We start from the raw sequence: 20,161 nt of genomic DNA, 5'->3' as shown, positions 1-20,161 counted from the left end.
CTAACTCTCATCCCATTACTCGCCCCTCCACGCACTCTCCTACATCTCGAATCTCACACACCACCTAACTCTCATCCCACTACTCGCCCCTCCACGCACTCTCCTACATCTCGAATCTCACACACCACCTAACTCTCATCCCATTACTCGCCCCTCCACGCACTCTCCTACATCTCGAATCTCACACACCACCTAACTCTCATCCCACTACTCGCCCCTCCACACACTCTCCTACATCTCGAATCTCACACACCACCTAACTCTCATCCCACTACTCGCCCCTCCACGCACTCTGCTACATCTCGAATCTCACACACCACCTAACTCTCATCCCACTACTCGCCCCTCCACGCACTCTGCTACATCTCGAATCTCACACACCACCTAACTCTCATCCCACTACTCGCCCCTCCACGCACTCTGCTACATCTCGAATCTCACACACCACCTAACTCTCATCCCACTACTCGCCCCTCCACGCACTCTCCTACATCTCGAATCTCACACACCACCTAACTCTCATCCCACTACTCGCCCCTCCACACACTCTCCTACATCTCGAATCTCACACACCACCTAACTCTCATCCCACTACTCGCCCCTCCACGCACTCTGCTACATCTCGAATCTCACACACCACCTAACTCTCATCCCACTACTCGCCCCTCCACGCACTCTGCTACATCTCGAATCTCACACACCACCTAACTCTCATCCCACTACTCGCCCCTCCACGCACTCTCCTACATCTCGAATCTCACACACCACCTAACTCTCATCCCACTACACGCCCCTCCACGCACTCTGCTACATCTCGAATCTCACACACCACCTAACTCTCATCCCACTACACGCCCCTCCACGCACTCTCCTACATCTCGAATCTCACACACCACCTAACTCTCATCCCACTACACGCCCCTCCACACACTCTCCTACATCTCGAATCTCACACACCACCTAACTCTCATCCCACTACTCGCCCCTCCACGCACTCTCCTACATCTCGAATCTCACACACCACCTAACTCTCATCCCACTACTCGCCCCTCCACGCACTCTCCTACATCTCGAATCTCACACACCACCTAACTCTCATCCCACTACTCGCAGCAGTAAGTGTTGCTCGGTGAGAGGTCGCTCCTTCTCCGCTGCTGCCCTTACGGTCTGGAACTCCCCTACGGAAGACCACGTGTCGTATTCTGCACACGGATGAGGAGGATTGCCCATGTCCTGGGCCGCCCATAGTGGGGGGTGCGGGAACTCGGGGCAACTCATCGTATGCCCCCCCTCCCCCATCGTATGCCCCCCCTCCCCATCGTATGCCCCCCCATCGTATGCCCCCCCCCCCCCCATCGTATGCCCACCCTCCCCCATCGTATGCCCACCCTCCCCCATCGTATGCCCTCCCACCATCGTATGCCCCCCCTCCCCCATCGTATGCCCCCCCCCCCATTGTATGCCCCCCCATCGTATGCCCCCCCCCCCATCGTATGCCCACCCTCCCCCATCGTATGCCCTCCCACCATCGTATGCCCTCCCACCATCGTATGCCCCCCCATCGTATGCCCCCCCTCCCCCATCGTATGCCCCCCCCCCATCGTATGCCCCCCCATCGTATGCCCCCCCCCCCATCGTATGCCCACCCTCCCCCATCGTATGCCCCCCCCCCATCGTATGTCCCCCCCCCCCCCCCCCCCGACGTCTTCAAACTAAACCAGAAGTATTCTGACACCGTGACGTCGACGCGGGGCCGCGGCGGCGAGCGGGGGGGGGGCAAGCGAAGGTCCCGGGGCGGTCGCCCCGCTTCGCCGCGTGCCCCAGGAGGCGTCATCTGCCCGCGGTGGTGTTGTGTGCGCTTCTCAGCCCCGTTCATTCATTCATCACAACGCCGACGAGAGCTCACAGAGACGCGCGCGCGCACACATTTATTTTTGTTATTATTATTCAACGCGCATGCCCGAATCGGAATTACTTGCGAGAAAAATACTCGACGAGAATATTTACATCCAGGGCGGTTCGAGCGGTAACTCGCATGCACACTGTCGATTGTCTGCACATTTTGTAAACTATAGCTGCTCTATGTAATATCGCAATGTCCAGACATCAAACCACACTGCTGCTTTAACAGTTAAAGCCCTTCCCCCCCCCCTCCCCGTGTCGCTTTGGCCGTGGGTGGCTGTTTGATCCCGGCGGCTCTCAAGCTGCTGAGTGCGCAGGCAGTGCAACTGCACCGTGGCCCAGACGCCAAGCTACAAAAGGGGTTGGGGGCGGTTTGAATTGGACGTGGGAATGAAACGAGAAGAAAAAAAGTATTAAAGAACTACCATTGGAACCTCATTTGCCAGTAAAAAATATGATAATTGTTTTTTTACCCTTTTATCTGGCAACAAAACTGACACCTTTTTCACAAGGAGTCATGTTTGCATAGATCACAATACCTGCAGTCATAATGCAAACAAAAAACATAACTCTGATAATGTATGCACTGTCGTTGAAGTTGATTGGTCCACACCCGAGACAGCTTTCCTTAGAGCCTAGTCTCACCATGTGTCAGTTTGTTGCCAGATAAAATTGTAAAAAACCAAGTATCTATATTGAAGAACTAGATTTGAAGTTTTCGTGACTGCAAGGATTCATCATCTTTGGTTTTTTCGGTAAAGTCACGTAGGTAAAAACATTCAGTAAATTAAGTCACGACGTTTCGGGCGCAACACAAGCGTCCATCTTCAGGTGGGGACAACTTAGCGAAAGCACAACCACTTAAGTGTGTCGACAACTTGTGTTGAGCCCGAAACGTCGTGATTTAATTGATATAATTTTTTTACCTACGTGACTTTACCGAAAAAAAACAAAGAGTATAGTTTTAACGAACTATCGGCTGATATTTCGGTCTTAGGGAACCAACCACACTACGCCACTGATTTGAACATACATCACCACGCTGAGCAGCGTGCAGATTGGTGAGGTCTTGGGGAAGGACACTGGGCATTCATTCCCGGTTTAGATATCGCTCGCCACTGATGTTGGCCGTGTGCCGGGAATCGAACTCGGCTTGTCGGTTTCACATAGCGGAGTGCGCTAACCACTGCGCCACCGCCCTCGACACCCCCCTCCACCACCGCCCCATGCACCACCTGGTCTCGGTGGCCGTTCCACGCGGCTTCTGTGCGGACAGCACTCGGCAATGAGAGCCGAGGGTGACAGTCGCCGTGCTCGACACGATCGAGGAACATCGGCGCCGACTGGGACCCACCAACCCTCCCTAGCGCCGTCCCGGACGTCTCGACGCGCGAAGGGAACGTCCGAGAAGCTGCAAAGCTCACGGAGTCGCCGCGTCGCCCAGCGCGCTCGGACAAACACGGGGAGCGGGCGGGTGGAGGGGACGACGACTGCCGGTCGAGTCCCGTTGCGGTTAACTTGACGAGAGCGGCGCAAATGATTCGATGCGGCGCAAATGATTCGATGCGGGTAAGCGGACCCGGCGCTGCGATCTGGCCCGCATTTGGGACAGATCACACGGTGACTCCGTCGACCTGCTCCAGCGTGAGGTCCAACACGAGCCTGGCATCGTGGTGGTGCGAGCACGTGTCGTCATCATAACCACCACCACCATCGTCCTCATCACCGCTACCGCCATCACCACCGTCACTATCAACGCTCAGCACTCTGAGGAACCCCACGCTCCTCTCATCGTCCTCATCCTCCTCTCCCCTCGCGTCCTCATCTCGACTGCACAGCGAGTCGAGTCCGCACTCCAAATCTGCTGCTGATGATGATGATGAAGACGACGACGAAGACAGCAGCAGGCGGTGGCTCTTGCTGCAGCGCGCCTCTGGTTGGGACTCGTGACTGCAGTACCGCGCCACGCACTCCCCGAGAAAGGCGCTCAGTTCGGCAGCGTCACTACAGCTGCTGCTGCTGCAGCTGCTCCTGCTGCTGCTGGCACCGTTACAGGCTCCAGCGCCAGCAACTGCACCGACGTCTTCCTTCTTCTTCGTCGTCAGCTGCTGCTGCTGCTCTGCGAGCTGGCGTTCATCTTTCCCGAAGGTGAGGAATGAACAAGGACGCGCCTGGGGTCCCGGCTGCGCGTGCACGTTGCATCTGTAATCCACGTGGCCGCCGCCGCTGCCGCTGATGTTACATGGGGATGCGCGACCCCTGCTGCTGCTGCTGCTGCCGCCGCTGCTGCTGCTACACCAGGCACCGTGACCCCCTGGGAAGAAGCCAGGAAGGGTGCGGGCAGGGTCGGGTTCAAGGGTTCGGAGGGAAGAGGAGGAGAGGATGGGGGGGGGCGAGGAACAGGAACATTCACGGTTACGTCTCGCGGGTGTCTGGGAATCGCGGATTCAAAGATGCAAACCATCCACCTGATTTCATCGCTACATCTCCCGCGGCGAGCGACCTCTGGGACGCGTTCCATCCCTTGGCTGCCCCACTGCGTTATTCGTTTTGTTGGCGACCGGCACCACCGCCACCTCTCGCCACGACGCAACGTGCGCAAGGCCGCTTCTCGACTCTTCCACGGCGTCTACGACGTCGATCTCGCCTTGCGCTGCTCTTCAATCCACGTGTTTCTGTCTCTCCGCTGCGACTTTGGTTGGTTTCGCTCCCGTCACTCAGGTGACCCCCCCCCCCCCCCAGGTGAGACTCAATCCCTGTGGCCTCTCTTGAGTTCTCGCCCGGGCAGTGCCGGATTAAGCTAGTGATGGGCCTGTAAGCATGATGTTATAAAGGGGCCCTAAATACTGTATTTAAAACACATAAATATTAAAACACATTTTTTACTTGCACAGTAAAGTAATTGTATTGTTTCACTAGCTATATACAACCAGATAATACGACAAATCGTTAACCTTAGACACCCAGTCGTTCATAAAAGTTGAAGGTGGTATAGTACTATAGCAATAGAGCAAGTGCAGAATCACTAAACCGGAGTTGATAGCTTGAAAGCATTTAGCGCGGGGCCCTTGAACGTGCGGGGCACGTAGCATACGTAGCTACTTGTGCTACTGCGATAATCCGGCACTGCGCCTGGGTATAAAACAAATTCAGCCTGGGACTCTGTGCGTTTTGGCGTGGGTGTCGTGTTCCGTCCGCTGCTGCGTGAAGGCCAAGACGGCGCCTCTACCGCTCCACTCGCGGGGAGTCTCTGCGCTGGGCGCACCGTGCGCGTTCTGATTTTATTTTTATTCATTTAGCGATTTGTTTTCCTATACCTTGAAACTCCTATCGTGTTGTTGTATTGTTTGTTGTTGGCGTAACTTCTTTTCAGACCCGCCCCTACTGAACGTCTGTGCAAAAAAAATTATCTTCATAGCTCATCGGATTCCTCCTCCTGTATAAATTACCAAAAAAACATCTCATATCTGGCTGCTGGTCTCTCTGCCTGCCGGTTGTAAGTCCCACGCATGCGTCTCCGCCCCACAACCCCGCACGCGTTTTGTAATTCAACATGATTAGTCAACTCGTCATGTTTTTGCAAACAACCAACAACAGCAACAACAACAAAAATCAAGGGGGGAAAATCTGACGTGGCAAGAGACTTTCCGAAGCCTTTTGGTTGAAGGGCAAAGCCGCCAGTTCCTCCCGTGTCTCCGTGCCGAGTGTTTGTTCTCTGGCTGATGTGAGATTGGGGTCCCGCGGGACGAGTCGGAGGCAGGGAGGGGGCCGCTACTGGTGGCTGTGTTCGCGAACCATCGCAAAGTGTAAATATCCCCGGGGCCTCGCGTTCCGTAGCACCCCCCCCCCAACCCACGTCCTCACACACCCCCCACCCACCCATTGTTTATCTCATCTCGCAGCAGTTCCCTTCCCACGCTGCCACCGAATACAACAACAACAACAACAACAAAATAGTGTGGGGGGGGGGTCGTTACGGTTTAAGTGTGAGCCCCCCCCCCTCCCCAACTGATTATGCCTCAAGAATTGGGGGCGATGCTGGTGAGGGCGCAGGGAAGAGTGCGAGACAGGACAGGGGGGGGGGCACGAGGGGGGGGACAGGGGGTGGGGGCACGAGGGGGGCAGGGGGTGGGGGCGGCAGGCTCTAGACCGACTACCCCCCCCCGCCAACATCGGCCCTGATGAAGCTAGTTGTAATTACTGGCGAAACGTCGTACTCAGATTGTAAATGTTGTGGCTGGGCTCTCCAACACACCGGTGTTGCTGTACTAGTGACGAATTGGCCACGTTCTGTTTACGTGACAACCCTTACAAGTTGGCTGTGTCGGGTGGTGGCGGGTTTTAACGACACATTTATATGTTTACGCGATCTAACCCAAAACACCTCTATTATGGATGATATTCGTCGCGACAGCCTATACGACGTGTTAAACTGACTACTGTGGGGTGCTTTGCATCAATGTCAAGCTGATCGTTTAGTTCTTAGAGCTGGAATGTTGATAGATTAAGTGAAAATCCACGTAAATTTAATCCGTCTTTTGTGCGTGTGTGTGCGCAGTTATTGATGAACGGGCTGTGACCATCAACTCCCTCCACCTCGGCTGGTGATGTGGCCGAGTGATTGCAGAGGTTCACCGGTCGAATCAAGCGGCGACCCTGGTTAACCATTGCATCTGTATCAACCACATCTGTACCCTCTATCTGCTTCACAGTGGATATTAAAGATCCGACTGATGTCGTTCTAAATAGTAGGCCGTTGTGTGCCGGTGTCAGGGTCCACAATTATACCGCAAATTACTCTTTGAGGGTTATACACAGCAGCAGCAGCCACTGCTCTCTGCTGGCCAGTCTAATGCCCCAGGTCACTCTTGCAAATGAGACTCGTGCTCGTCTCGTGAGTCCTCACCACCTGGTTTAACAAAATACACATCAACTCATGCGAACCGATCCTTCACCGTAGGCAGCCGAAACCCAGGTTCAAACCCAGATTATATCGGCGGCGCTGACTCTGGAGTCTAATGTAGGGTAGCGCAGGCTTCACGATGAATGCCGATTTTGTGTCTGCTCCGGCCCGTACCTGCACTGCTGCTGCCAACGCAGGGCCCAGGAGAAATGACGGCTATTGTCTCACGCACAACCAACTGGACTTTCGCTTGATCTTCACGAGCGCGTGGCCAATTAACACGTTCAGATTTACCGGGGTGAGCACGAGGAGGGAACGGGGGAAGGAGCCGTCCGTGGCGCGTCGCTCCTCGACGCGAATCGCGGCCACGACAAACGACTTGAGAAGGGAAAAAACCGTGCGGGGGAGGAGGGGGGGGGGGAGCCCCATTGTGTTGGCTCGAACAATGAATGGGTGGGAAGGGGGGGGCGCAGTGGGAGACGCGTGCCGGAAAGGGCGTGGGCCGCGCACTCCCCTAGGGGTTTGCGAAATTTCGTCAAATAAATAAACGTTTTAAAAACTCGTACATCCAGCGGTGGATTAACAAAGGGTCGTAAATTGTGCTCATTGTAACGAGCAAGCCCGCCACGTCCTTTGGGGAGTAACCATCAGTCCGTCCTTCTCTCCAGCCTGCCGGCGAAACTTGCGCTCTAATTTTATTGTAACTAATGTTCGTAAATGATCGGCGGCTTGAAACAATGAAGGGCACGTTTCCACAACTCCCCGCCGCCCCTACCGCCGCCTCTGTCCACCCTTCTCTCGAGCCCCTTCTCAGGGAGGCTCTTCCGCTGGCAGTAGAGAGAGCAAAGCAAAGTGTGGCCAGGGTGGTGGCGCCGGCCTCCATGCCCTCTTGAAAAAGCTCTCCAAGAGCGTTCTCTGCCAGCAGTGGCGTGAGCCAGCGATTGTAGGGCTCCACCTGTACCCTGTATTTGATGCGAAAGTGCCCCCACCCCCACCGCCCGCCTCCCCCAGTTCTCCTCCACAGCCCAATCCCCACGACGCATGGATGTGCCCATATTGATTGAAGGCCTCGTGGTGGTGGTGTTGGGAATGTTTGACGGATGTCACTACGTGTGACCAGATCATGCGGAGAGAGAGAGCGCCCGGATCTCATCAGATCTCGGAAGCTAAGCGGGCAAGGGCCCCGGATATAGTTGCTGTATTCGTGGCCACCGTGAATATCAACAAGCGGGTGCTCCAGGCTTGCTGCTGCTGCTGCTGTGAGGGCTTCGTAGTGGGCATCGGAGGGAGGGCACTGGAGCGAACTACAGGACAGCAGCGTATGCGTTACTGACCGTCATGGTGACGGATGGGGCCAATAACCCCACGCGTACAAAACCCGCCCGCCTGGCGGAGGGGGCCACTCATCCAGCAGTGAGCCGTGGTGGTGGTGGGGGGCGGGGAGATTATTTGACCATACTTCACCACGCTGGTCGGTGTTCGATTTGTGGACATTGACACGGAGGCGAGAGAAGCGCGCACGGGACCACGGACGCTGGCAAGTCCACGCGCCGGGGGGCGATGCGGAGAATTTCGCGACCGAGAGGATTTATGAGCAGAGCGCGGGGGGAGGGGAGGGGCGGGGGACACGAGACCCTGGGGGGTGGGGTGGGAGGGGCGGGTTGAGGGTTACCTGCTCTGTTGCACATGAGAAAGCTCCTCGCCCTAAGTCTAATCCTGAACGCGAATCTGACCCTGTGGTCAGCGCGTGGTCTCCCATCATCACCACCACCGCCATCATCACCACCACCGCCACCAACGCCGCCGCCTCGCCTCGGCCCAACTCCTAGCCCGCCCGACTCCCTGCAACGCAGCGCGGACGTTCAGAGACACGTGCGGGGGGAGAGGGGGGGGCGAGTCCGTGGTCAGAACGGAGCGGTGACCAAACAAGACCGAGATTTCGCCCGCGGCCAAAGTCATCATTTGTCACCGAGAGCGGGCGGAAGCTGAGCGGGCGAGCGGAGCGAGTTGGGGGGCGGCTGCCTCGGGCACCCCCCACCCCGAGGGGAGCTGCAATACTCCCACCCCTCCCGCCCGCCCCCCACAATGAGAAGTTCGTGCGAGCCAAATTGTTGGACACAAGTGAAGGCGGGGCTGGTGGTTCACATTGTTGGTGGGGCGGTGCCGGCGCCGCATCAGGAGGGCTCGGGAGGGAGGTGAGGGGTGGAAGAGAGGAAGTCACCCACCCTTGTTCCCGGGCGCCAGAATATCTCGCTACAGCTCTGAGTACCAACGCTACCCCGCCATCTCCTCCTCCTCCTCGCTGCCAATGCTTTCCACTCTCTTCTGCCACATTCCGCAGCAGCTGCTGCTACTGCTGCCGCACAGGAAACGCGCGACCCACTACGATCTACCCCGACGGTGCCCTCCTCCCCGCCCCCTACGCCGCCGTCTCCTCTCGGGGGCCCCCCACTCAGCTCGCCCGGCTGCGTGGGGACCGCGATCACTCGGGAGCTTCAAATCTCGCTGGATTCGTCCCCGTGTCGCTCGCTAAGACTGGGGGGGGGGGGGGGGGGCGAGCAGGGGGCGCGTTCGCAGCGGCTACACGCACCGCCCTAGCGCCAGGCGCTCGTCTCGATGTGTAAGTGCCCGAAGTGTCATCTCGGGTGCTGGACCCGCATGGACGCGGCTGAAACTAAGCCCCTTGCATCGCCTCGATCACAATGGCGCACGCCCCCCGTGGTCCATCGCTTTGGAGGCCATGTGGTTTGTGGGTCACGCTTTAAAACAACACAACAACAAAACTCAGTGGTGGCCAGGACACGGCAGTACGGCAAGTGAGCTCGTGAAAGCCACGCTGTAGGCGTTGTCCCCTGCGCGTGTGGTTGGGGGGTTTTCTCCGGGCACTTCTGGTTTCCTCCCAGACGCGAAGGCAAACTCTCGTGATGAGAATTGGACAAAACATCCCACAGCGAGGGCCCACTTGGAGCCAGTGACTCGAAGTGACTTCGCCGCATTTCTGTCACCATTCGTCACTCGTGCTCAATCCACTGCTGGATGAAGGCTTCCCCAAGCCGTCGCCGTCTTTAATTATCCATTTTATGCAACCATCTACCCAGCCCCAACACGCAAGCTGATTTCATTGATCCATCTCCTGCGGTGAACGTCCTCTGGGACGCATTCCATTCCTTGGCTGCCACTCCGTCATCATCCTTGACCATCGTTCCTCCTACCCACGTGTCCTGCCCAAGCTGCCCACTCACGTGTCTGAGCAGTCACTGTGATGACGCCCCTAATGTCCGTCTTCCTCTGTATGCCTCGCAATTTATTTCCGAGCGTGCAGCTCTCTCTCTCCCTCTGTCTCTCTGCGTGCTGAATTGACACTTTTCATTCATTGTTTGAGATGATTTTGTAACTGACCTTGTCAGTAGCTGGTTCGCACACGCTCTGCTGTGTTCCTCCGACTCACGTCTCCAGTTGTCTAGCACAAATTCTTTATTAAAGTTTAACACGTAGCAGGCTTTCTCGACCAATATTATTCATAATAAACGTTTTGGGGTTAGATCGCTTTATTTATAAATGTGTCGTAACCCTCCATTACCCGACACGGCCAATCAACAACAAAGTGTCACGTTGACAAAAGACAAAATAGTTCACTACTTTAGCCCACCGGTGTGTTGAAGAGTGCATCCACAACATTTACAGTTTTTGAGTACGACGTTTCGCTGGTAATTACATCCATTCTGGCGAATTGCCCGATGATGTTGGATGTAATTACCAGCGAAACGTCGTACTCAAAAACTGTAAATGTTGTGGATTCGCTCTTCAACACACCGGTGGGCTAAAGCAGTGAACTATTAGTCTTCTTTATTAAACCCTTCTGTTTAGCGGTGCCTCTCGGCCATTCACCTGTGCGTCCCATAATCACTCTCAACACCATTATTTTATATATCGAGCGACGACGGTGGCTGCGCGGTCATCACACAGGCGCCTCAAAGCAAACAACCACCTGAGTTCAATTCCCGAACGGGGCGTTGTTCTGCGTCGAGTTTGCATGTTCTTCCCCTGTGCTCTGCGGTGGGTTTCCTCCGGCTTCATCCCTCCCACAGCGAGCGACAAACCCCACGCACTCACTGATGTTGGCCACAAAACAAGCGAATGCAAACAAACAAAAACATCACCAACAAATGACTCCATTCAAAACGTTGCCACGCAGCAGCAACATCGCCCCCATATTGTGGACAAGAACTTGGCGTGACCCGCCTGAACAATGGCACTTTGAGATTCGGTGGGGCTCCTCTTGGTTAAACAAGCGCATTGTCTAATACTAAGCTTAAACATCATCTACGCCTCGAGTTTCCCGGCTGGCTGCTTGTCCGGTAACTCTGTTCATAATAAAGGCTTTTGGGTGAGATTGCGTAAGTATACATGTTGTGTCGTAACCCTCCACCACCCGACACAGCCAATTAGTAAGGGATTTGTCACGTAAGCAAAACGCCAATTAGTTACTACTTCAGCCCACCGGTGTGTTGGAGAGTAAATCCACAACTTTTACAATTTGAGCACTGTGACGTTTCGCTGGTAATTACATCCAGCATCATCGGGCGATTTGCCACGATCGTGTTGTTGTTGTTTGTTCTTAGTGGCAGCTGTGGGCCCGCATCGTCACCGAAACTAGCCGGGCAACTGGCTGCACGGCGAAGGAGGAAGACGTTCAGGAACCGCACCAATAATAATAACAACAACAACAGACATATTCTCAGGTTTTTTCGGTAAAGTCACGTAGGTAAAAACATTAAAATTAATGAAAGTAAAATAAAACAAAAATAAAATTCACGACGTTTCGGAGGCAACACAAGTCTCCGTCATCAGGTGGGACCGTCACAGCCGAATTAGCTGCATCAAGTGAAGCAATGATTCAAGATGTAATCCCTTATAAGCAAGTTGATGCAGCTAATTCGGCTGTGACGGTCCCACCTGATGACGGAGACTTGTGTTGCCTCCGAAACGTCGTGAATTTTATTTTTGTTTTGTTTTATTTTACTTTCATTAATTTTAATGTTTTTACCTACGTGACTTTACCGAAAAAACCTGAGAATATGAATCATTGCAGTCACGAAAGCTTCAAATCTAGAACAACAGACATAGACACACAGGAGGTGGGAGAAGCGAATACAGAACCCTGACCACGGTTCACTTAAAATCGCTCTAACCTTTCAACGCGAGCTCCAATGAACGTACATCTTACGCCGTAAATATTCTCTACATCGTAGAGAACATAAAATATACAATACGTATTACCTCGGCATCGTGCCATTACATTTAAGAGATAATCATAGATTACTTTCAGTGCTCCGAGTACAGGGGCACTGACAAGATGGGTGGACATCACAGCTGGCTCTTATCTCCCATAGCGGAGACACGACCACAACCACAACAACAACGGGACCTCTGCTCGTGATGGTATCAATAATAACAACAACAACAACAACACGCCTGTGGCTTGTACCTGCTGCCGTTGCTGCCGCCGCCGCTGCAAGGCAGATCCGTCCGGCTCTTTCGGGCGACCTGCGGCGAGAGATGGACCATCGAAAATCTCCACGTCTCCTCCCTAATCATCACAATCATCATCATCGCCACCTCCTCCGTTCTAGGAGCTTCCAACAAGGGGTGCTAATCCGTCCATCCTCTCTCCGTTCTCCGCTGCCCATTTCAACTTCACAACCCGTGCCCCGATTCAACACACCCATGAACTCTCGTCTATTCTCACACCTTCAATGGTACTGTTTGTTGCTGGGCGCTTGGCTTTTTTTATATAATGCTCTGCAACCGTGTTTTAATCGAATAATCTATGTTAAGCCGCATCCTTTCATCTAGATTTGAAGTTGTCGTGACTGCAGGGATCCATACTCTTTGGTTCTTTCGATAAAGTCACGTAGGTATAAAATAAAGTCACGAAGGTATACAATAAAATTCATTTTATTTAAATACAATACATTTTAGTTTATTTTTAAATAAAATACATTTTATTTTATACCTACGTGACTTTACTGAAATAACCAAAGAGTACCGCATCCTTTATTTAACCATGTGAACGTATAGATCGGTTTCACCTTTATGTGCGTCGTCATCAATCAGGCAGGCGTACTGAACTAATTCAGTGCTCCTGTGTAAGGTGTGTGAGGTGTGTGTGTGTAAGGTGTGTGTGTGTGTGTAAGGTGTGCAAGGTGTGTGTGTAAGGTGTTTGTGTGTGTAAGGTGTTTGTGTGTGTAAGGTGTGTGTGTGTAAGGTGTGTGTGTGTAAGGTGTGTGTGTGTAAGGTGTGTGTGTGAGTGAGGTGTGTGTGTGAGGTGTGTGTAAGGTGTGTGTGTAAGGTGTGTGTGTGTGTAAGGTGTGTGTGTAAGGGTGTGTGTGTGTAAGATGTGCAAGGTGTGTGTGTGTAAGGTGGATGTTATTGTAGGGTTCGGGGGGGAGGGAGACTTTCTCTCTCCTGATCAGTGGGGACCTTTCGGCGGACCCGACTGCGGTACCACACAAACACGCTTTGTGACCAACACAGAGTCGGACGGATTCAGTCCCCCGTGACCCACATCCTGGTGTATAAATCACGCGCAAAGACAACGATCCCCACAGACTATTGGGGCAAGTGCTGTTCACGAATACCTATGAAGGCCGGCACGGCACACGATGGGGTGGGTGGCCAGCACCTGGCCCGATCGCCGAGTTTCGTAGCGCAGCGCACTAACCCTCACACTACCGCTACACTACCCCTACACGACTCCTACACTAATTCTAGATTTGAAGCTTTCGTGACTGCAAGGATTCATATTCTTAGGTTTTTTCGGTAAAGTCACGTAGGTAAAACATTAAAATTAATAAAAGTAAAATAAAATAAAAATCACGACGTTTCGGAGGCAACACACACTGAAGACGGAAGCTTGTGTTGCCTCCGAAACGTCGTGATTTTTATTTTATTTTACTTTTATTAATGTTTATGTTTTACCTACGTGACTTTACCGAAAAAACCTAAGAATATGACTCCTACACTACCGCTACACTTACTCCCTCGCTGTGTCTCAGTCTACCGGATCTCTCCAAGAGTTCTCACGGCTGTTCCAGCCTGCTGGGGCTCATTAGCAAAGTCACGGCGTAACTAAACACATTCCGCTGGTCTTATAAAGAGAGACGGTGCTATTGGGGAAGAGCACTTTCCTCTAGGCCAGTGGTTCTCAACGGTTAAACAATTATAATGCTAATAAATACGTAGCGTTTGGTGCCCGTGCTTAATTTGTGTTTCGATGATTTACCTTCAAAAGAAATCTGGGCATGTCTCGCACCACCCAGAAAGGGCATCTCGCACGCCCAGGGGCTGCAGGGTGCACCCCATGTGAAGGAGAAGAAGAACCACTGGGCTAAGCGATGCGGACTCGTGATGGCAAAACAATCGCGAGACGATGCCGATGTCGTCGATTGAAGTCGGTTCGTACCGACGCAGCGTCATTCACCAGAATCGTGAGACTGGGTTATGCGAGGTTTGCGTAATTTGCGTTACATTTAGACTGACAGCAGTTGCCCAAAGCTAAACCAGCAAGCAGTGAACAACACCACCAGCGATAAAAAACACAAACGAGACGGGAATATGAAGACGCGACAATCGTCAAGTTAACAATGCTTCGAATCGAAGGTCCAGACTTACGGCCCTCATCACCGCGGTCAAATAGGTCAGCCGACTCGAGTCAACGCCCCCCCCCGCATCGCTCCTCGCCCCCCCCCCCGCCTCACCCCGCCCCTCACTCCCACCCCCTCACCTGTGCGCGCTGTTCGGGGGACTCTGGCACGTGCGGCGCCCCCTGGCCCGGCTCCCGCACCCCCTCCGCGCTGCACTCCCCGAGCGCGGCCGGCCGCGGGCCCCGGCGCGCGGCCGCCTCGCTCGGCGGCACCACGACGATGTCGCGCTTGCTGATGGCCTTGTGCGGCTTGCGGTAGAGGTAGGCCTCGGCCGTGCGGCAGTTGTAGGTGCGGATCTCCTTGTTCTCGCGCTTGCACACCACGGCGATCACCACCATGGCGACGAAGAGCAGCGAGCAAACTCCCCCGAGCGCGATGATGAGGATCAGGGAGAGCGGCATGCGGCCCGCTTCGCCGCCCGTGGTGCTGCTCCCGCTCTCGCCCTCGCTGCCGCTGCTGCTGCCGCCGCTGCTGCTGCTGCCATCGTCAGCGCCGTCCAAGTCGTCGTCGCCGGGATTGAGCTCGTCCACGGTGTCCACCAGGATCACGGTGATGGTCGCGCGCGCCGTCAGCGCAGGGCTGCCGTGGTCGCGCGCCTCCACCGTCACCTCGAACCTCCCCGGGTCGCTCGGCGCGAAGCTCCGCGCGCTCGTGAGTTCCCCGCTCCGCGCGTCCACCGCGAACCATCCGAGCGCCTCGCCCCCCTCCTCCTCCGTTTGGACGACGGAGTAGCTCACCCTGCCGTTGTCGCCCTCGTCCGCGTCCGTGGCCTGCACGCGCAGCACGACGGAGCCGCGCGCCGATTGCCGCAACACGCGGCGCGTCGCGTTCCCGTTGCGCAGCCGCGGTATCGACACCGCGGGCGCGTTGTCGTTGGCGTCGCGCACCGCGATGGTGACCCGCGCGGTGCTGTTGAGCTGCGGCTCGCCCAGGTCGCGCGCCTCCACCGCGAAGCTCAGGCGCGGCAGGGACTCCCTGTCGAGCGAGCGCAGCGCGTAGATCTTGCCGCTCACGCCGTCGACGGAGACGTAGGAGAGCGCGGGCGGGGAGCCGCCTGGCGCGATCGAGTACACCACGCGGCCGTTGTCGCCCAGGTCCGGGTCCGTGGCCTCCACCGTCGCCACGAAGGCGCCCGGGACGTTGTTCTCGAGCAGGGAGAACTCGTAGGCGCCGCGCGTGAATCCGGGCGCGTTGTCGTTCCGGTCCGTCACCACGACGCGCAGCGGCGCCGAGGCGTCGAGCGGCGGCGAGCCCCGATCCTCGGCGCGCACGAGCAGCTCGTAGGCGTCGGTCGTCTCGCGGTCGAGCGTCGCGGACGTGACGACGGAGTAGCCCGCGTCGCCGCGCAGCAGCTCGAAGGGGCCTCCTCCTTCCAGCCAGCAGCGGTAGCGGCCGTTGTCACCGTCGTCGGGGTCGCTGACGACCAGCGAGGCCACGAGGGAGCCGGGGGCCTCGCCTTCGGGGACGCGCGCCGTGCCCTCTGCGTCCACGCCGAGGGCGATGCGCGGCGCGTTGTCGTTCTCGTCGAGCACCGTGACGAGCACCTTGGCGTAGCCCGTCATGGGGTCGGGCCCCAGGTCCCTGGCCTGGACGCGCAGCTCCAGCGTGGCCGCCTGCTCGCGGTCCAGCGCGCCGCGCAGCCTCACCTCGCCCGTGGTGCGCTCCACCGAGAAGAGGTCGCGGGCGCGCGGGTCCGAGCGGCCGCGCGCCGAGTACTCGACGCGGCCGTTGTCGCCCTCGTCGGCGTCCGTGGCGTTGAGGCGCGCCACCAGGAGGCCCCGCGGCGCGCCCTCGCGGAGGCGCGCGTGGTAGACGACCTGCGAGAAGACGGGCGCGTTGTCGTTCGCGTCGAGGACGCGCACGACGACGCGCTGCGTGGCGACACGCGGCTGCGCGGCCCCGTCACGCGCCGTGAGCGTGAACGCGTGCACCGCGCGCTCCTCGCGATCAAGAGGCCTCAGCAGGCGCAGCGAGGGGAAGGCCGGCCCATCGGCCGGCCCCCACGCCGCCGACTCGTCGAGGCCGAACGCGTCCGTGCCGCTGAGCTCGTAGCCGCGCACCGAGTTGGTGCCCGCGTCGAGGTCCCGCGCCGCCTCGAGGGGGAACGCGGTCCCCGGCGGCGTCGCCTCGGACACGTTGAGCACCGTCGAGTGGGACGCGAACTCGGGCGCGTGGTCGTTGACGTCGAGCACCTCCACGCGCACGTGGCGCACCTCGGAGGGCCCCTCCAGCACCACGGGCACGTCCAGCGTGCACGGCGGGAGGTCGTCGGCGCCGGAGGGGCCCGGGCACAGCGACTCGCGGTCGAAGCGCGACGCCGTCGTCAGATCGCCGCTCTCGGGGGCCACGCGGAAGGACGCCGAGATGACGTCGGGCCTCCTCGCCCGCAGCTCCGCGGCGCTCAGCCCCAATGCCTGGGCCAGGTTGCCCAGCGCCGTCCCGGGAGGGCTCTCCTCGTCCACGGAGAAGCGCAACGGCGGCGGCGGAACGGACGCGCCCGACGCGCCCAGCGCGGCCACCGCCAGGAGGAGGAGGGGAATGGGAAGCCGGGTTGCCCGCGGGGACGGCATGCTGATTGATAGCGCTGCTGCTGCTGCTGCTTCTGGTGGTGGTGTTGGTTGTGGTCGTGCTATCGACAGGAGGGGCGCCGTTCCACGCACTCGAGGCCGCACGGCGCTTCTCCTCCTTCTCGTCGGTGGCGTCGGCACCGCCGAGTGACGCGCGGACGCATCGGGAGCGCGGAGCGCAGCGTCTGGGCAGCGGGGCGCGGCGCGGCGCGGAGGAGCCGCGCTCAATGAATGAATGGGAGTGGTCAGTGGGGAGGAGAGGGGATACATGCGGAGGAAGGAGGACGGAGCCAGGGGGCGGGAGACGGGGGAGGAGACGCCGGGAGGTCACGAAGCTTCGTTCGTTCCCCCGCCCTCTCGCCCCTTTGCCAGATCACGCACCGTGCGGGGGGGGGGACTGAGCTCCTCCACCTGGAGCAGACTCCACGCGGGAATCGCGCGACTTCATCTCCCGTAGCTCCAAGCAGCCTCCGCCCTGGACCACCCAGCGCGATCTGGACGCAAGGCGGAGTGAATGGAATTGCGAATGCGATGCTCGGATCTACCCGCCGTCTGAATGCGAGCGCATCTCCGGGTGCTGTGCAGAGACCGTGGGTTTGTATCCACGTTGTCCATCGAGGCGGTCGGTCACAACGTTTCTGTGAGTCTCTCTCGGGTCTATGAATTCGGAGGGTCCTCTACGCAAGTAAATGGGGGTTCTCTCGTGCGAGTTCGTGGGTGGACAGGCGAGTCATTACTGCAATGGAACGTGGACGTAGAGAGCGGCTATATTTCGATTTAAAGCTTTCGTGACTGCAGGGATTCATCTTCTTGGTTCTTTTGGTAAAGTCATCACGTAGAAGGGAAATAATAAAATAATAATAATAAAACATAATAAAATTCTCACGACGTTTCGGCCACAACGCAAGCAGCCGTCCTCAGGTGAAGAACAGGGCTGTCGGAAAGACATTCGGACGCTGTCTTTCCGACAGCCCTGTTCTTCACCTGAGGACGGCTGCTTGCGTTGTGGCCGAAACGTCGTGAGAATTTTATTTTATGATTTTTTTTTCCTTCTACGTGACTTTACCGAAAGAACCAAGAAGATAGCGGCTAAATCTTACAGCACTTCAAGACGCTGCTCAGTTTGTAAAGGCACCCATAGGTGGTCGCGAGCGTGGACTGTGGGGAGCGGTGGCGCAGCGGTTAGCGCGCTGCACTACGAACCCGTCACCCGAGTTCGATACCCGCTCACGGCCAACACCAAATGACGATTATCTGAATCGGTCCTGAGCTTCTCCTAGGTCAACTCAGCCTCAAACGAGTACCCGGTGCGAAGGATGTATAAACATCGCCACTGGGGAGACAAAGGCGGCCGGGAGTGGTATTAGCCACCCACCACTTCCTGTGCCGTTCCGGCCTTCTTTGGTGCTCGCTCGCAGCACTTGCCCCAAGTCTGTTAAGGCTATACGGGGGATCTTTGTTCATTGGAGCCAGTGGATGTTAGAACCTGCGGGATTTATCGATGCCGTCTGCGAGTGTGTGATGGGTCTCTTCAGTACACAATGCAACAAAGGAACATCCAGGCGAGGGCAGGGGTGGGGGGTGGGGGAGGGGGGCATAGACTCGGCCAGTCGTTCTTTTATTTCTGTGAGAATTGCACAGATCTCTCCGTGATCCACCAACCCTCGCTTTCAAAGCACCGGATCAGCGGTTGTGCGCCATCGCGCCGGAGTGGCTGCCAACCGACTCGTTCGGTGTCACCGGACGCAGTGCGGAACTCAGCACGCAGTGCTGGTGGTGGTGGTGGAGACGGCTAGCAATACATTTATTTATTCTCGCCATTCATTATATTCATCGTCATCATCGCCGCCTTACGATTGTTTTGGCGGTGGCTACGCTGCACGTGACCTGTAACCCGGGGCTGCGGAGGCAGCAGCCAGGGTTGGTGGGTCACCTGCACAGATGTCGCGCAACTCCTTTCCCGTGGGCGTCGGGGTTGGCACCTGACTTGCCAGGAGAATGTGGTGCAGCAAAAACAAAGTGGACTCAACCCCCATCTGTTCCATCTTGATGGGAGTGTGTTGTCGCTATGTACGAACGGGGTTTTCTCCAGGTGCTCCGGTATCCTCCCGCATGACTGAAACGATCTTAATACATAGAGAAAAATAAGTATAACCCGTAAAAACAAAGTTTTTCACTATAAATCCTTTATATGCGTGGCGGCTAGAGTCCTCTCGTCCTCTGGCTTGAGATGGCTGCCACCTATGGGTCAGATGATTGCATTGCACCATTAAGCAATTGGTAATTAAATATAATATTTTTGTCCTAAAAAGTGTAACATTTTGGGAAAAATGTTTCACGAACATTAATTGTCACGCACAACGAGTCTGTGTGCAAAATGTCAGCTCGATTGGATCACGGGAAGTGGGTTAAAAAACGACCGAAAGATTTGCACGGTCCTAAGCAAGCAAGCGAACTTAATATAAAGGATTTAAAAAAACTAATTTTTACACAACCCATTGGCCCCACGGCCTTCCGAGGTGCATCATTTTGCGAGAATTGATTCACGCAAAGTGTGACTCTACTGTTGAGACGCTGTATGTCAAAACCAGCCTAGCTTGCTTGTATTGAATCAATGCTGCTGATGTGGCAGACACGGTGGCGAGATGTTAACTACCTCGCCTGACATACAGGAGGTTGTGGGTTCGATTCCAACCCCCGATGCCTGCTGTATATTTGGAGTTCGAATGTTCTTGCGCTCCTCGTGGTCGCGTCGATTTTTCTCCCAGTTCTCCGGGTTTTCCCCTCCACATGTAGAATCAAGATACGTTGATGGTATTTGACTGCTATACATTTCCAAATGAGCCCACTCCATGTGAGCTATCATTTGTGACCAGGTCGCTTCTGAAAAAGAGCTACATAGCTCAGTGGGCCTTACCTGGTTTATTTTTAGACCTATAAAGTAGACATTGTCTGCCTATTTTATTCATGTTTTCCATGCCAGTGGTTACGTTTAATTATGCATCATTATACATTTTCACGAAATCAAAACTCATATCTGAAAGGGGTCCTTGCGTATAACGTAGTTCACGAGCATTGATTCA

At 56.0% G+C, this 20,161-nt stretch overlaps 1 protein-coding gene across 2 annotated transcripts; it reads right to left on the bottom strand.

Moving 5' to 3' along the window:
• Positions 1–1,902: 1,902 nt before the first annotated feature.
• LOC144723997 (protocadherin-10-like) lies at positions 1,903–17,347 on the bottom strand. Of its 2 annotated transcripts, XM_078602817.1 has the most exons (4): positions 14,592–17,340; positions 12,294–12,352; positions 8,478–8,647; positions 1,903–4,216 (listed from the first exon to the last, which is right to left on the bottom strand). In XM_078602817.1, exons 1-4 carry the CDS (start codon positions 17,079–17,081, stop codon positions 3,516–3,518), a joined length of 3,420 nt encoding a protein of 1,139 aa, XP_078458943.1. In that variant the 5' UTR covers positions 17,082–17,340; the 3' UTR covers positions 1,903–3,515. The 2 variants fall into 2 exon arrangements, with proteins under 2 accessions (XP_078458943.1, XP_078458944.1); XM_078602818.1 differs by lacking the exon at positions 8,478–8,647 and having other exon boundaries at positions 4,111–4,216; positions 14,592–17,347.
• Between the last annotated feature and the right edge of the window lie 2,814 nt (positions 17,348–20,161).

This window comes from Lampetra planeri, chromosome 19 (assembly GCF_965212315.1).
Source record: "Lampetra planeri chromosome 19, kcLamPlan1.2.h2, whole genome shotgun sequence".
Taxonomy (NCBI): Eukaryota; Metazoa; Chordata; class Hyperoartia; order Petromyzontiformes; family Petromyzontidae; genus Lampetra; species Lampetra planeri.
This window is presented reverse-complemented; position numbering and strand designations above follow the sequence as displayed.

Coding starts and splice junctions, on each gene's coding strand:
- LOC144723997 (XM_078602817.1), bottom strand. CDS start 17,081: ATGCCGTCCCCGCGGGCAACCCGGCTTCCCATTCCCCTCCTCCTCCTG. Junction 8,648..12,293: donor GGCGGCAGCAACGGCAGCAG/GTACAAGCCACA, acceptor GCTGCGTTGCAG/GGAGTCGGGCGGGCTAGGAG. Junction 4,217..8,477: donor TCTCATGTGCAACAGAGCAG/GTAACCCTCAAC, acceptor GCTTCTTCCCAG/GGGGTCACGGTGCCTGGTGT.